Below are 18,029 nucleotides of genomic sequence, written 5' to 3'. Positions count from 1 at the left end.
ACATGTTCACAAGGTCCTTTGCTGTTGTTCTGGGATTGATTTGAACTTTTCTCACCAAAGTACGTTCATCTCTAGGAGACAGAACTTGTCTCCATCCTGAGTGGTATGACGGCTGTGTGGTCCCATGGTGTTTATACTTGTGTACTATTGTTTGTACAGATGAACGTGGTACCTTCAGGTGTTTGGAAATTGCTCCCAAGGATGAACCAGACTTGCGGAGGTCTACAAAAACATTGTTGAGGTCTTGGCTGATTTCTTTTGATTTTCCCATGATGTCAAGCAAAGAGGCACTGAGTTTGAAGGTAGGCTTTGAAATACATCCACAGGTACACCTGCAATTGACTCAAATGATGTCAATTAGCCTATCAGAAGCTTCTAAAGCCATGACATTATTTTCTGGAATTTTCCAAGCTGTTTAAAGGCACAGTCAACTTAGTGTATGTAAACTTCTGACCCACTAGAATTGTGATACAGTGAATTATAAGTGAAATAACCTGTCTGTAAACAATTGTTAGAAAAATTAAATTATGTCATGCACAAAGTAGATGTCCTAACCGACTTGCCAAAACTATAGTTTGTTAACAAGAAATGTATGGAGTGATTGAAAAATGAGTTTTAATGACTCCAACCTAAGTGTATGTAAACTTCCGACTTCAACTGTATTGCTTTTCTATCTTGGTTTCTTATTAATACGGTGATCATATGCAGATACCCTACAGTAAACCCCATCTACCTCCATCTCCCTCTTTGTGCTGTGAACTTTGAACTCCTGACCTCGTACCTGTACACTGCAGGTAGCAGCAATAACCCCGTCCACAGGTGTCTCTGAGAAGGGGTCAAACATCCTGTCTGAGCGACGCATGAAGTCTGGCTTCAACAGATACCTGGGAAGAGAAAGAAGGGACGGTGGCCCAGCAGGGCCCCCCCAAAAAAATATAACTCTATGTTTAAAGGGGGAATCTGCAGTTGCTACATCCATTTTTGGACTTATACATTAATGATATTTACCCATTGATTTTTGAAGGATATCATTTATAAATGCCTCATGAGCTTAGTTCAACTGTCGTACCTCATCAGAACCCAAAATATAAGCTTGTTTTACTCCAATGTTTGTAAACAAAGTACATTTGAACAAACCCTGTATAGCCTCAAAACATGGTTAAAACTATCATTTTCATATCATGGATGGTCAGTCCTTGCATCCACAGCTGTGTCTGTGAATTTGAGAGTGGTTATATTTCTCCCCATCCCTCAGCTTTGTACCGAAACAGGGGTGGGGAGTTTGTTTTGTTATTGTTTCTACTGCTGTTTGCCGCTCTAAACACGTTCTGTAATGTGCTAGTATAGTGTTTATACATGTGTTATACAGTGTTTTCAGCTCTTTTAACAATTACATCTAAATAGTGTTGTAGAGATGGTGCATAACTATTTTCCATATCAAGATAAATGGATTGGTGGTTGTATCAATTAGTACAAAAAGCATAATTAGTGCTAGATCATTTATATTCCTGCTCACACTGTTACAGTAAATTAGCCTGAATCCAAATGATGATGACAATGATTGTGATTCTACCCTGTGTGTGTGTGTGTGTGCCAGCTGAGTTAGGACGGGAGACGCATTAGGAGAGACCTGTGTGTGTGCCAGCTGAGTTAGGACGGGAGACGCATTAGGAGAGACCTGTGTGTGTGTGTGTGTGCCAGCTGAGTTAGGACGGGAGATGCATTAGGAGAGACCTGTGTGTGTGTGTGTGTGTGTGTGTGTGTGTGTGCCAGCTGAGTTAGGACAGGAGATGCATTAGGAGAGACCTGTGTGTGTGCCAGCTGAGTTAGGATGGGAGACGCATTAGGAGAGACCTGTGTGTGTGCTAGCTGAGTTAGGACGGGAGATGCATTAGGAGAGACCTGTGTGTGTGCCAGCTGGGATAGGTCAGGAGATGCATTAGGAGAGACCTGTGTGTGTGCCAGCTGGGATAAGACGGGAGATGCATTAGGAGAGACCTGTGTGTGTGTGTGTGTGCGTGCCAGCTGAGTTAGGACAGGAGACGCATTAGGAGAGACCTGTGTGTGTGTGTGTGTGTGTGGCATTAGTTAAGGGTGAAAGTCACATTAGAAGTGCATTAGGAGAGACCTGGCTGTGTGTGTGTGTGTGTGTGTGTGTGTGTGTGTGTGTGAGACATTAGTTAAGGGTGAAAGTCACATTAGAAGAGCATTAGGAAAGACCTGGGTATGTGTGTGTGTGTGTGTGTGTGTGTGTGTGTGTGTGACATTAGTCAAGGGTGAAAGTCACATTAGAAGAGCATTAGGACGTAGGGGTGTTACTGTCATTACTGATCTCCTCCCATATGAACTATCTGACTTTAGTAGTGAAAGCCCCAGGACAGAGGAAGAGGGGGGGAGAAAGGAGAGATAGGGGAGACAGAGAGAGAAAGGAGAGAGATAGCGCATGATAGCAGGAGAGAGAGATGATAAAAGGAGGGGAGCCCCATCAATGAGATAGTGGCAGAGTGAGCCCGCTGGCAACCACTTATGAGATGTGAAACGCTTTAATTGTTGAGCTTTCGGAAAGGAAGGGGCAGATAAAGGGATCTAAGGAGGGTGGGGGATGGAGAGAGGAGCAGTAGCACTAACCCACAGGATCCGTTGTACTCATACTTTCCCTGGTTCAACTGCATGGCCAGATCTGAGACAAGAGAGAGTCCGTATAGGTGTTATTACAATGGAAATCATAGACACACACACAGTCACATGCACACACACACTCTTCTTGAAGCGTACACACACATTATGCCAACAGACATAGACATACACACACAGATGACATTTTTCTGGTTGATTAAATTAATTTGTGACATGTTGATTTCTTCAAAAATTCAAGAGTCACATTCTGCAGTGTTGTTGTGCTCAACCCAGAGGGAGAGAAGAGAAAAGGGGGGAATCATCCACCTTACTTACATCTTCTCCTCTCCTCCATCTCTCTCTCTTTCCCCCGACCCTCACCCCCTCCAGCCCTACACATGCCCACTCACAGGGAGCCAACCCCATCATGTTCCAACCCCATCACCCTCAGACATGGGGCAGCATCTGCTGACTACAGGGTTCACAGTGTGTGTGTGTGACAGATGAAGAGAGCGAGAGAGAGCCACTGTTACAACATAATATGACATTTGAAATGCCTTTATCCTTTTGGAAATTATGTGAGTGTAATGTTTACTGTTGAGTTTTTTATTGTTTATTTCACTTTTGTTTATTATCTATTTCACTTGCTTTGGTAATGTTAACATGTTTCCCATGCCAATAAGGCTCCTTAAATTGAAATTGACAGGAAGAGTGAGAGAGAGCGATAGAGAGAAAGAAAGAAAGAAAGGAAGAGAGAGAGAGAGACAGGAAGAGAGAGATAGAAACACAGAGAGAGAGAGTGTCTGTGAGAGCATGTGTCCTGTAGAGGGTAACATGACTCATAGTGAATAGGAAGCAAATAATAAGTACAGTCTGTATGTGTGTCGCATGTGAATCTATTAGTGTATGTGTGTCGCATGTGAATCTATTAGTGTATGTGTGTCGCATGTGAATCTATTAGTGTATGTGTGTCGCATGTGAATCTATTAGTGTATGTGTGTCGCATGTGAATCTATTAGTGTATGTGTGTCGCATGTGAATCTATTAGTGTATGTGTGTCGCATGTGAATCTATTAGTGTATGTGTGTGTCGCATGTGAATCTATTAGTGTATGCGTGTCGCATGTGAATCTATTAGTGTGTGTGTGTGTGTGTGTGTGTCGCATGTGAATCCATCCATATGTGTGTGTGGTGTGTGTCACATGTGAATCTATTAGTGTGTGTGTGTGGTGTGTGCCACATGTGAATCTATCCATATGTGTGTGTGGTGTGTGTCACATGTGAATCTATTAGTGTGTGTGTGTGGTGTGTGCCACATGTGAATCTATCCATATGTGTGTGTGGTGTGTGTCACATGTGAATCTATTAGTGCGTGTGTGTGGTGTGTGTCACATGTGAATCTATTAGTGTGTGTGTGTCGCATGTGAATCCATCCATATGTGTGTGTGGTGTGTGTCACATGTGAATCTATTAGTGTGTGTGTGTGTGGTGTGTCGCATGAGAATCTATCCATGTGTGTGTGGTGTGTGTCGCATGTGAATCTTTCCATGTGTGTGTGTGTGTGTGTGTGTCGCATGTGAATCTATAATTGCACGTGTGCGTGTGTTCAATCCCTCAACCCTCAGACGGGAGAGTTACAGAGAAACAGTGGTATAGTGCTACGTGAGGTGTGTGTGTCATGTGAATCTATGTATGAGTCTGTATGTGCAGTTTGATTAACATGTTCCAGTACAGTACAGTACCTGGGGTCTGGTAGTTAAGGGAGACCATCTGGCAGCCTGCGTTCCAGAAGATCTGAGGCATGTAATTACTGGAGTCCACCCTGCCTCCTTTAGGATAGATCCGACTCATCTGACGCTTGTTGTAGCTGGACGCCAACATTCAGGACTTAACACAGGGACAGAGGGAGGGAAAGAGTGTGTGTGTGCGCTTGTTCGTGTGTACATACATGTGGAAGTTGTGTGTGTCTATGCTTGCATGTGTGTGTGTATGTAGGTATGATGTTTGATCAGTAGGATAACATGGTACAGCACCTGAGGTCTGGAAGTTGAAACAGTGGTGTGTTTGTCTGTGTTTGTGTAGCGAGTCGAACAGGCCGCAGACCTATTTTTAGAAGGGAACAGCTTGTGTCCTGCATTCCCACTGGAATGTGTGTGTGTTCCCCATTCCAAAGGCACATCGGTCTCTCCCAGAGGACCTAGGGCAGTTTTCCACAGATGCATACTGTAAACAAACAACATCTAGTATCCAGCAGAGTCTAGCCCTATCATGGGCTCATATCTGGGTGACCTAAAACTGCAAAGTTACAACTTTTGCAACTAGGTAAATTCTGGTCCAGGGGGCGTGCTTTTTATCCACGCCAAACTTGGTGCAAAACGGCGCCTACTAGAAAACTAGCAACATTCAGTTCAATTGTTCCTTTTTGAGAAGTAGAGGCGCATGAGAGAAGAAAGAACGCAAGAGACAGAATCACCATTAGAGGTCAACCGATTAATCGGTATGGCCGATTAATTAGGGCCGATTTCAAGTTTTCATAACAATCGGAAATCGGTATTTGTGGGCGCCAATTTGCCGTTTATTTTTTATTTTTATATCTTTATTTAATCTTTATTTAACTAGGCAAGTCAGTTAAGAACAAGTTCTTATTTTCAATGACGGCCTAGGAACGGTGGGTTTACTGCCTTGTTCAGGGGCAGAACGACAGATTTTCACCTTGTCAGCTCGGGGGAACCAATCTTGCAACCTTACAGTTAACTCATCCAACGCAATAACGACCTGCATCTCTCTCGTTGCACTCCACAAGGAGACTGCCTGTTACGCGAATGCAGTAAGCCAAGGTAAGTTGCTAGCTAGCATTAAACGTATCTTATAAAAAACAATCAATCATAATCACTAGTTAACTACACATGGTTGATGATATTACTAGATATTATCTAGCGTGTCCTACGTTGCATATAATCTGACTGAGCATACAAGCATACAAGTATCTAAGTATCTGACTGAGCGGTGGTAGGCAGAAGCAGGCGCGTAAACATTCATTCAAACAGCACTTTCGTGCGTTTTGCCAGCAGCTCTTCGTTGTGCGTCAAGCATTGCGCTGTTTATGACTTCAAGCCTATCAACTCCCGAGATGAGGCTGGTGTAACCGAAGTGAAATCGCTAGCTAGTTAGAGCGCGCTAATAGCGTTTCAAACGTCACTCGCTCTGAGCCCTCTAGTAGTTGTTCCCCTTGCTCTGCATGGGTAACGCTGCTTCGAGGGTGGCTGTTGTCGTTGTGTTGCTGGTTCGAGCCCAGGGAGGAGCGAGGAGAGGGACTGAAGCTATACTGTTACACTGGCAATACTAAAGTGCCTATAAGAACATCCAATAGTCAAAGGTATATGAAATACAAATGGTATAGAGAGAAATAGTCCTATAAATACTATATTAACTACAACCTAAAACTTCTTACCTGGGAATATTGAAGACTCATGTTAAAAGGAACCACCAGCTTTCATATGTTCTCATGTTCTGAGCAAGGAACTTAAACGTTAGCTTTCTTACATGGCACATATTGCACTTTTACTTTCTTCTCCAACACTTTTTGTATTTACATTATTTAAACCAAATTGAACATGTTTCATTATTTACTTGAGGCTAAATTGATTTTATTGATGTATTATATTAAGTTAAAATAAGTGTTCATTCAGTATTGTTGTAATTGTCATTATTACAAATAAATAAATAAAAATCGTCCGATTAATCGGTATCGGCTTTTTTGGGCCTCCAATAATCAGTATCGGTGTTGAAAAATCATAATCGGTCGACCTCTAATCACCACCAAAACATTGCCACCAATACCTTTTTGGTATTTTCCCAAATCTGAATATAAAGTTGCATTAAACTATGTAGCTTTTTAGTGAGTGATTGCAGTCAGCATGACTGACCAGATGAATGGCATCGACTTCATGGATAGTTGCATTGTTTTTGGAGGTAAGTCATCTGTGAATTACAGTACCAGTTGAGATAGTTTGGGATGAGTTGGACCGCAGAGTGAAGCAAAAGCAGCCAATAAGTGCTCAGCATATGTGGGAACTCCTTCAAGACTGTTGAAAAAGCATTCAAGGTGAAGCTGGTTGAGAGAATGCCAAGTGTGCAACGCTTTCATCAAGGCACAGGGTGGCTACTTTGAAGAATCTCAAATATAAATATATTTTGAATTGTTTACTACTTTTTTTGGTTACAACATGCACATAGTATTGATGTCTTCACTATTATTCTACAATGTATAAACTAGTAAATAATAAAGAAAAAACCTTGAATGAGTAGGTGTGTCCAAACTTTTGCTACAGTTGAAGTCGGAAGTTTACATACACCTTAGCCAAATACATTTAAAATCAGTTTTTCACAATTCCTGACATTTAATCAGAGTAAAAAAATCCCTGTTTTAGGTCAGTTAGAAACACCACTTAATTTTAAGAATGTGAAATGTCAGAATAATAGTAGAGAGAATTATTTATTTCAGCACATTCCCAGTGGGTTAGAAGTTTACATACACTCAATTAGTATTTGGTAGCATTGCATTTAAATTGTTTAACTTGGGTCAAACGTTTTGGGTAGCCTTCCACAAGCTTCCCACAATAAGTTGGGTGAATTTTGGCCCATTCCTCCTGACAGAGCTGGTGTAACTGAGTCAGGTTTGTAGGCCTCCTTGCTTGCACACACTTTTTCCGTTCTGCCCACAAATGTTCTATAGGATTGAGGTCAGGGCTTTGTGATGGCCACTCCAATACCTTGACTTTGTTGTCCTTAAGCCATTTTGCCACAACTTTGGAAGTATGCTTGGGGTCATTGTCCATTTGAAAGACCCATTTGCGACCAAGTTTTAACTTCCTGACTGATGTCTTGAGATGTTGCTTCAATATATCCACATAATTTTCCTACCTCATGATGCCATATATTTTGTGAAGTGCACCAGTCCCTACTGCAGCAAAGCACCCCCACAACATGATGCTGCCACCCCGTGCTTCACGGTTGGGATGGTGTTCTTCGGCTTGCAAGCCTCCCCCTTTTTCCTCAAAACATAACGATGGTCATTATGGCCAAACAGTTCTATTTCTGTTTCATCAGACCAGAGGACATTTCTACAAAAAGTACAATCTTTGTCCCCATGTGCAGTTGCAAACTGTAGTCTGTTTTTTATGGTGGTTTTGGAGCAGTGGCTTCTTTTTGCTGAGTGACCTTTCGGGTTATGTTGATATAGGACTCATTTTACCGCATTTTGGTCTTCCGATCCATCTCGCCTCTCCTCTTCAGATGAAGAGGAGGACGATCGTGACATATACAGTGCCTTGCGAAAGTATTCGGCCCCCTTGAACTTTGCGACCTTTTGCCACATTTCAGGCTTCAAACATAAAGATTTAAAACTGTATTTTTTTGAAGAATCAACAACAAGTGGGACACAATCATGAAGTGGAACGACATTTATTGGATATTTCAAACTTTTTTAACAAATCAAAAACTGAAAAATTGGGAGTGCAAAATTATTCAGCCCCCTTAAGTTAATACTTTGTAGCGCCACCTTTTGCTGCGATTACAGCTGTAAGTCGCTTGGGGTATGTCTCTATCAGTTTTGCACATCGAGAGACTGACATTTTTTCCCATTCCTCCTTGCAAAACAGCTCGAGCTCAGTGAGGTTGGATGGAGAGCATTTGTGAACAGCAGTTTTCAGTTCTTTCCACAGATTCTCGATTGGATTCAGGTCTGGACTTTGACTTGGCCATTCTAACACCTGGATATGTTTATTTTTGAACCATTCCATTGCAGATTTTGCTTTATGTTTTGGATCATTGTCTTGTTGGAAGACAAATCTCCGTCCCAGTCTCAGGTATTTTGCAGACTCCATCAGGTTTTCTTCCAGAATGGTCCCGTATTTGGCTCCATCCATCTTCCCATCAATTTTAACCATCTTCCCTGTCCCTGCTGAAGAAAAGCAGGCCCAAACCATGATGCTGCCACCACCATGTTTGACAGTGGGGATGGTGTGGTCAGGGTGATGAGCTGTGTTGCTTTTACGCCAAACATAACATTTTGCATTGTTGCCAAAAAGTTCAATTTTGGTTTCATCTGACCAGAGCACCTTCTTCCACATGTTTGGTGTGTCTCCCAGGTGGCTTGTGGCAAACTTTAAACAACACTTTTTATGGATATCTTTAAGAAATGTCTTTCTTCTTGCCACTCTTCCATAAAGACCAGATTTGTGCAATATACAACTGATTGTTGTCCTATGGACAGAGTCTCCCACCTCAGCTGTAGATCTCTGCAGTTCATCCAGAGTGATCATGGGCCTCTTGGCTGCATCTCTGATCAGTCTTCTCCTTGTATGAGCTGAAAGTTTAGAGGGACGGCCAGGTCTTGGTAGATTTGCAGTGGTCTGATACTCCTTCCATTTCAATATTATCGCTTGCACAGTGCTCCTTGGGATGTTTAAAGCTTGGGAAATCTTTTTGTATCCAAATCCGGCTTTAAACTTCTTCACAACAGTATCTCGGACCTGCCTGGTGTGTTCCTTGTTCTTCATGATGCTCTCTGCACTTTTAACGGACCTCTGAGACTATCACAGTGCAGGTGCATTTATACAGAGACTTGATTACACACAGGTGGATTGTATTTATCATCATTAGTCATTTAGGTCAACATTGGATCATTCAGAGATCCTCACTGAACTTCTGGAGAGAGTTTGCTGCACTGAAAGTAAAGGGGCTGAATAATTTTGCACACCCAATTTTTCAGTTTTTGATTTGTTAAAAAAGTTTGAAATATCCAATAAATGTCGTTCCACTTCATGATTGTGTCCCACTTGTTGTTGATTCTTCACAAAAAAATACAGTTTTATATCTTTATGTTTGAAGCCTGAAATGTGGCAAAAGGTCGCAAAGTTCAAGGGGGCCGAATACTTTCGCAAGGCACTGTAGATACTTTAGTAATGGTTTCCTCCAGCATCTTCACAAGGTCCTTTGCTGTTGTTCTGGGATTGATTTGCACTTTTCGCACCAAAGTACGTTCATCTCTAGGAAACAGAAAGCATCGCCTTTGTGAGCGGTATGACAGCTGCGTGGTCCCATGGTGTTTATACTAGCGTACTATTGTTTGTACAGATGAACGTGGTATCTTCAGGCATTTGGAAATTGCTCCCAAGGATGAACCAGACTTGTGGAGGTTTACAATTTTTTGATTTTCCCATGATGTCCAGCAAAGAGGCACTGAGTTTGAAGGTAGGCCCTGAAATACATCTACAGGTACACCTCCAAATGACTCAAATGATGTCAATTAGCCTATCAGAAGCTTCTAAAGCCAAGCTGTTTAAAGGCACAGTCAACTTAGTGTATGTAAACTTCTGACCCACTGGAATTGTGATACAGTGAGTGAAATAATCTGTCTGTAAACAATTGTTGGAAAAATGACTTGTGTCATGCACAAAGTAGATGTCCTAACCGACTTGCCAAAACTATAGTTTGTTAACAAGAAATTTGTGGAGTGGTTGAAAAACAAGTTAATGACTCCAACCTAAGTGTATGTAAACTTCCGACTTCAACTGTATCTTACGACAGCGATTGGGCTGAAGCTGTCTAGTAGTGTGTGTTGTCTACTGTTAGCTCAGTGTGGTTATCTAAGTGTTTTCAAAAGGACTATTGAGATACTTAGCGACATGATATTTGTGCTCGTTGGCAACTATGCATGCTGCATAGCAACAGTAGCTCTAGCTGAACGGGCAAAGCTAGCTCCATTGATTCACTATTAATGACAATCATGTAATGTTAGCTATCTACAGAGTTACTTGTTGCTTGCCTTTCATTGAGCTCATTTCAAATGAGGCTGCGCATCTCCCGCGGTTTGTGGCATAGCAGGCACGAGCAAACTCTGAGGGGATTCCCTATCTAGCATTCTTCCTCTCTCACACACATTTACTTTGTCACAGGGAACGTCCGAACTCTGACCAATCAGCTCGGCTTTGAATGTTGCTAGGTTACCCGTGGGCGTGGTTTTGCACTAAGTTTGGCATGGATAAAAAGGTCCAAGGGACTCACTATGGATATTGGTTCTGTTGCCATCTAGAAAATCTAGGGAGTCAGTCACTTTTGATGAAGTGAAAGGACTAAAGGACTATGGACTCATCTTGACTGCTTCACAGGTCAGGAATTACTGTGTTTATCGTGTCTATGTTGTCTGTGTGCATTTACATGCTGTGTGAGTGTTGACACTGGACCAAAGGATACTTGACAAACTCGATGGCGTTGGTCTTTAGATAACCCAAACCCACTGACTCATTAAATGACGACATGTTGTGGTGGATGTTCCTCTCTGGGGAGAGAAGAGACAGTAGAGTTAAAATGGAAGATAGAGAGAGAGAATAAGAAAGAGGAAGGGAGAGAGAGCGAAAGACTAAAAGAGAGAGCGCATCCGACTAATGTAACTGACACATCTAGAAGTGTACCATTACAACCCACAACTTTGATGTTGCACCATGACAGCTCAAGTAACTAAATTTTTTATTTTATTTTATTTTATTTTACCTTTATTTAACCAGGTAGGCAAGTTGAGAACAAGTTCTCATTTACAATTGCGACCTGGCCAAGATAAAGCAAAGCAGTTCGACAGATACAACAACACAGAGTTACACATGGAGTAAAACAAACATACAGTCAATAATAAAGTATAAACAAGTCTATATACAATGTGAGCAAATGAGGTGAGAAGGGAGGTAAAGGCAAAAAAAGGCCTTGGTGGCAAGGTAAATACAATATAGCAAGTAAAACACTGGAATGGTAGTTTTGCAATGGAAGAATGTGCAAAGTAGAAATAAAAATAATGGGGTGCAAAGGAGCAAAATAAATAAATAAATTAAATACAGTTGGGAAAGAGGTAGTTGATAGGGCTAAATTATATGTGGGCTATGTACAGGTGCAGTAATCTGTGAGCTGCTCTGACAGTTGGTGCTTAAAGCTAGTGAGGGAGATAAGTGTTTCCAGTTTCAGAGATTTTTGTAGTTCGTTCCAGTCATTGGCAGCAGAGAACTGGAAAGAGAGGCGGCCAAAGAAAGAATTGGTTTTGGGGGTGACTAGAGAGATATACCTGCTGGAGCGTGTGCTACAGGTGGGAGATGCTATGGTGACCAGCGAGCTGAGATAAGGGGGGACTTTACCTAGCAGGGTCTTGTAGATGACATGGAGCCAGTGGGTTTGGCGACGAGTATGAAGCGAGGGCCAGCCAACGAGAGCGTACAGGTCGCAATGGTGGGTAGTGTATGGGGCTTTGGTGACAAAACGGATTGCACTGTGATAGACTGCATCCAGTTTGTTGAGTAGGGTATTGGAGGCTATTTTGTAAATTACATCGCCAAAGTCGAGGATTGGTAGGATGGTCAGTTTTACAAGGGTATGTTTGGCAGCATGAGTGAAGGATGCTTTGTTGCGAAATAGGAAGCCAATTCTAGATTTAACTTTGGATTGGAGATGTTTGATATGGGTCTGGAAGGAGAGTTTACAGTCTAACCAGACACCTAAGTATTTGTAGTTGTCCACGTATTCTAAGTCAGAGCCGTCCAGAGTAGTGATGTTGGACAGGCGGGTAGGTGCAGGTAGTGATCGGTTGAAGAGCATGCATTTAGTTTTACTTGTATTTAAGAGCAGTTGGAGGCCACGGAAGGAGAGTTGTATGGCATTGAAGCTTGCCTGGAGGGTTGTTAACACAGTGTCCAAAGAAGGGCCGGAAGTATACAGAATGGTGTCGTCTGCGTAGAGGTGGATCAGAGACTCACCAGCAGCAAGAGCGACCTCATTGATGTATACAGAGAAGAGAGTCGGTCCAAGAATTGAACCCTGTGGCACCCCCATAGAGACTAACAGAGGTCCGGACAACAGACCCTCAGATTTGACACACTGAACTCTATCAGAGAAGTAGTTGGTGAACCAGGCGAGGCAATCATTTGAGAAACCAAGGCTGTTGAGTCTGCCGATGAGGATGTGGTGATTGACAGAGTCGAAAGCCTTGGCCAGATCAATGAATACGGCTGCACAGTAATGTTTCTTATCGATGGCGGTTAAGAAATCATCTGAACCAGCTTCATTTTGCAGTACAAGTTCTAGAAGTTTAACAATCACCATAACTAAACACTCACTCAACCAGTTCATTTAGCATTACTGTTGAAGGTTACCTTCTGCGACGTCGAAGCTCTGGAACTTGACTGGCTGTGCGTAGTTGACCATGGCAGAGAGGTAGGGGTGGATGTTGGTGGTGGCTCCTACGTATGTGTACGAGGCTATCAGAGCCTCCTCGTCATCCGTCGTCTCGCCAGTCTACACAGGAGCAGGAAACACACTGTTGTTTTACACTCACACATCTCTGTTGTCTTCCAGTCTCTCCTCACTATACACACAGATATACAGTAGTTATAAAGCCCCTCCAAGTCAGTTAGGAACACTCTCATTATCAATATATAAATGACCAGAGAAAGAGCTTTACACTGGCTAGAGCTTAGAGAAAAGACTACACACTCAACAGCAGGGAGAGAAAAGGATAGTTTGTGACCAGTAAAGAGAGAAAGAGCAGCTGAACCAACTCCCATACCTTTTTGATGTTGTTATCCTCAGAAGCCTCTGAGATGTCTGTGGTGTCTGTAACTTCTGTGGCCTCAGACATCTCTGTTGGATCCTCCTCCACAACCTGAACACACAACAATAGTTCATTATAAACGGGGTAGTTTGGGTCCTGGATGCTGATCGGATGAAACAGCAGTTCACCCGTTTACAGTGCATTCGGAAAGTATTCAGACTCCTTGACTTTTTCCACAGACTTATTCTAAAATGGATTCAATTGTTGACTTGTCCCAAAGCCAGTCCTGCGTTGTCTTGGCTGTGTGCTTAGGGTTGTTGACCTGTTGGAAGGTGAACCTTTGCCCCAGTCTGAGGTCCTGAGCAGGTTTTCATCAAGGATCTCTCTGTACTTTGCTCCGTTCATCTTTCCATCGATCCGGACGAGTCTCCCAGTCCCTCCCACAGCATGATGCTGCCACCACGTTGGGATGGTGCCATGTTTCCTCAAGACGTGACATTTGGTATTCAGGCCAAAGAGTTCAATCTTGGTTTCATCAGACCAGAGAATCTTGTTTCTCACAGTCCAAGGCCTTTAGGTGCATTTTGGCAAACTCCAAGCAGGCTGTTATGTGCCTTTTACTGAGAAGTGGCTGCTGTCTGGGAACTCTACCATAAAGGCCTGATTGGTGGAATGCTGCAGGGGTGGTTGTCCTTCTGGAAGGTTCTCCCATCGGGTTCTTGGTCACCTCCCTGAACAAGGCCCTTCTCCCCCAATTTCTCAGTTTGGCCAGGTGGCCAGCTTTAGGAAGAGTCTTGATGGTTCCAAACATCTTCCAATTAAGAATGATGAAAGCCACTGTGTTCTTGGGACCTTCAATGCTGCAGCCATTTTTTGGTACCCTTCCCCAGATCTGTGCCTTGACACAATCTTGTCTCAGAGTTCTAGTGACAACTCCTTCAACCTCATGGCTTGGTTTTCACTCTGACATGCACTGTCAATTGTGGGACCTTATATAGACATGTGTGGGCATTTCCAAATCATGTCCAACTTAGGTTTGTTAAAATAAAGCCCTAAGTCTTACCTAAAAACACAAATTCCATTTAGAAAATGTATACCTTTTTGATGCTGTTGTCCCTCTCCTCTCCTTCTTTCTTCACACTGACACTGGTGCTGAGGCTGTTGTCTTCACTAGGCTCCTCTGATGTACTGATCTTCAAGTCAGGGTTCACCTCCTTCACATCACCTAGAGCTACACACACAGTTACCCTCCAACACACACAGTTACCCTCCAACACACACAGTTACCCTCCAACACACACAGTTACCCTCCAACACACACAGTTACCATCCAACACACACAGTTACCCTCCAACACACACAGTTACCCTCCAACACACACAGTTACCATCCAACACACACAGTTACCCTCCAACACACACAGTTACCCTCCAACACACAGAGTTACCATCCAACACACACAGTTACCCTCCAACACACACAGTTACCATCCAACACACACAGTTACCCTCCAACACACACAGTTACCCTCCAACACACACAGTTACCATCCAACACACACAGTTACCATCCAACACACACAGTTACCCTCCAACACACACAGTTACCCTCCAACACACACAGTTACCCTCCAACACACACAGTTACCCTCCAACACACACGGTTACCCTTCCAACACACACAGTTACCCTCCAACACACACAGTTACCATCCAACACACACAGTTACCCTCCAACACACACAGTTACCCTCCAACACACACAGTTACCATCCAACACACACGGTTACCCTCCAACACACACAGTTACCCTCCAACACACACAGTTACCCTCCAACACACACAGTTACCCTCCAACGCACACAGTTACCATCCAACACACACAGTTACCATCCAACACACACGGTTACCCTTCCACCACACACAGTTACCCTTCCAACACACACACATGGTCACAAAGACACACACATCCTCTAGTGAACTGATACAGAGTGCGTGAATATCTCAGTCTCCAAAGTGACTACACACCAGAACAAGAAACAAAAGAAGAACCCTCGTGTACACACACACACACACACACACACACACACACACACACACACACACACACACACACACACACACACACACACACACACGCTCACCATTCTCCACATCTTCCTCTGTCTCTGCTCCCAGTAAGATAGCTGGTGTGTTGGTCTCTCCAGCCTCCATGTGCTTCTTAAAGGACTCTAACTGCTCTGTAGAACAACAACAACACAAGTCAACATAGTGTAGTCAACAAAACCATCATACAGAGTGAGAGAACAGTCCAGCAGTAGCAACATCTGTAACTGCAGATATAAAACTATTCTTGCATAAAGTTGACTGTCACTGTATACGTACTCTGTTCCACCTCAGGTTTCAAGCGTTTGTTTTTGATGAGGATTTTGCGTTTGAGGTCGATGGGAGAAGGCAAGGGACGACCCGCTTCAACCTGGCAACAACAACAAACGTTCCTTTTTTACAAAATGGAAGGAGACATTACAGTATTGTACATATTGTTTATTATGTTCAACCATGATGAACTATCAGACACGGTACAGATAGACACCGTAGAAAGGAGAAAGACAGGTATAGTGTGGTAGCAGGTAGATGGCTCACAGTGTATCCCTCGAGAGGATGCCTCAGTAGGTAGTCTCCAAAGATCTCCTCACAGTACCGAGCCATCTTGTACTGCTGGGGTTTACTAAAACACACAGGATCAAACCAGTCAAAAGTTTGGACACACCTACTCATTCAAGGGTTTTTCTTTATTTTTACTATTTTCTACATTGTAGAATAATAGTGAAGACATCAAAACTACAAAATAACAGATATGGAATCATGTAGTGACTAAAAAGTGTTAAACAAATAAAAATATATTGCCTTGATGACAGCGTTCCACACTCTTGGCATTCTCTCAACCAGCTTCACCTGGAATACTTTTCCAACGGTCTTGAAGGAGTTCCCACATATGCTGAGCATTTGTTGGCTGCTTTTCCTTCACTCTGTGGTCCAACTCATCCCAAACCATCTCAATTTGTCAAATAGCCCTTACACAGCCTGGAGGTTTGTTTTGGGTCATTTTTCTATTTAAAAATAAATGATTATTCCACCAAGCGAAAACCAGAAGGGATGGTGTATCACTGCAGAATGCTTTGGTAGACAAGCTGGTTAAGTGTGCCTTGAATTCTAAATAAATCACAGACAATGTCACCAGCAAAGCACCCCCACACACCATAACACCTCCTCCTCCATGCTTTATGGTGGGAAATACACACGAGGAGATCATTCGTTCCACCACACCGCGTATCACAAAGAAACGGCGGTTGGAACCAAAAATCTCCAATATGGACTCCAGACCAAAGGACACATTTCCACCGGTCTCATGTCCATTTCTGGTGTTGGCACAAGCAAGTCTCTTCTTCTTATTGGTGTCCTTTAGTAGTGGTTTCTTTGCAGCAATTTGACAATGAAGGCCTGATTTCACATAGTCTCCTCTGAACAGTTGATGTTGAGATGTGTCTGTTATTTGAACTCTGAGGTGCAATCTGAGGTGCAGTTAATTGCCGATTTCTGAGGCTTGTAACTCTAATGAACTTATCCTCTGCGGCAGAGGTAACTCTGGGTATTCTTTTCCTGTGGCGGTTTCATCATAGCACTTGATGGTTTTTGCGATTGCACTTGAAGAAACGTTCAAAGTTCTTGACATTTTCCGTATTGACTGACCTTCATGTCTTAAAGTAATGATGGACTGTTGTTTCTCTCTGCTTATTTGAGCTGTTCTTGCCATAATATGGACTTGGTCTTTTACCAAATAGGGCTATCTTTTCTATACCACCCTACCTTGTCACAACACAACTGATTGTCTCAAACGCATTAAGAAGGAAAGAAATTCCACAAATGAACTTTTAAGAAGGCACACCTGTTAATTGAAATGCATTCCAGGTGACTACGTCATGAAGCTGGTTGAGAGAATGCCAAGAGTGTGCAAAGCAGTCATCAAGGCAAAGGGTGGCTACTTTGAAGAATCTCAAATATAACATCTATTTTGATTTGTTTAACACTTTTTGGTTACGACATGATTCCATGTATTCCATAGTTTTGATGTCTTCACTCTTATTCTACAATGTAGAAAATAGTAAAAATAAAGAAAACCACTGGAATGAGTCGGCGTGTCCAAACATTTGACTGGTACTATAGTTATCAGCAAAGTCAGTGCTTGAAAGAAAAGTGTGAGTGTTAGTTCCATTTCCCCCCCCAAAAAATGTTGTCATTAAATTACAAATTCATAATAGTTACACTGTTACATGTAATTCAATCGGACACAATGGAATAAATAATATTGTCATGTATAATATTTTTTTTTACATTCTGGATCATAGTGAAATCCTTAGTGCTGTGATTAGCTGACATTTCAGTTCATCATTTTTAAACAACTAATTGGCTGATGTCGGTTCAATGATTTGAATCCCATTCCATTACGTTTTTTCTGTGAAGTCAATGCGCAATGTTTATCTAGAAGAGACTGAAGAACGCACAATGGTCACGGGATATACAGAGAAGCTGTCGCTTCATGAGGTATCTCTACCTGAATATACAGTCATAGAAGTATGCCTTATTTACTTTGAACTACAACATAGTGATTGTGTCAGAGAGCCTAAGCATGAGGCTCTATAGAGATGAGATGATATGGAATGAAATAATAAAGTCATCAAATTAAACAAATATAATATGCACAACTAACATGTTTTATTAAAGCAAGGTCATGTGAATAAATGATGGTTGATAGGTGATAAGCAGT

The 18,029-nt window shown here is 42.5% G+C and overlaps 1 protein-coding gene across 3 annotated transcripts in view; it reads right to left on the bottom strand.

The window, feature by feature from the left end:
* LOC110522448 (1-phosphatidylinositol 4,5-bisphosphate phosphodiesterase beta-4) overlaps positions 1-18,029 on the bottom strand; it is a 142,866-nt gene that overhangs the window by 35,348 nt on the left and 89,489 nt on the right. For all 3 annotated transcript variants that reach the window (XM_036976061.2, XM_036976062.2, XM_090233087.1), the window contains 10 exons: positions 15,848-15,932; positions 15,590-15,680; positions 15,349-15,444; positions 14,304-14,437; positions 13,222-13,317; positions 12,809-12,950; positions 10,872-10,956; positions 4,358-4,482; positions 2,629-2,680; positions 782-884 (listed from right to left, as the gene is read on the bottom strand). In XM_036976061.2, coding sequence (XP_036831956.2) covers positions 782-884; positions 2,629-2,680; positions 4,358-4,482; positions 10,872-10,956; positions 12,809-12,950; positions 13,222-13,317; positions 14,304-14,437; positions 15,349-15,444; positions 15,590-15,680; positions 15,848-15,932 — 1,009 coding nt within the window. The remainder of the gene's footprint in view (positions 1-781; positions 885-2,628; positions 2,681-4,357; positions 4,483-10,871; positions 10,957-12,808; positions 12,951-13,221; positions 13,318-14,303; positions 14,438-15,348; positions 15,445-15,589; positions 15,681-15,847; positions 15,933-18,029) is intronic.

The sequence above is a fragment of the Oncorhynchus mykiss genome, chromosome 4 (assembly GCF_057628025.1).
Source record: "Oncorhynchus mykiss isolate SJ-2025 chromosome 4, ASM5762802v1, whole genome shotgun sequence".
Taxonomy (NCBI): domain Eukaryota; kingdom Metazoa; phylum Chordata; class Actinopteri; order Salmoniformes; family Salmonidae; genus Oncorhynchus; species Oncorhynchus mykiss.
The sequence above is the reverse complement of the archived record's forward strand: the minus strand, read 5'-3'. Positions and strand labels throughout refer to the sequence as shown.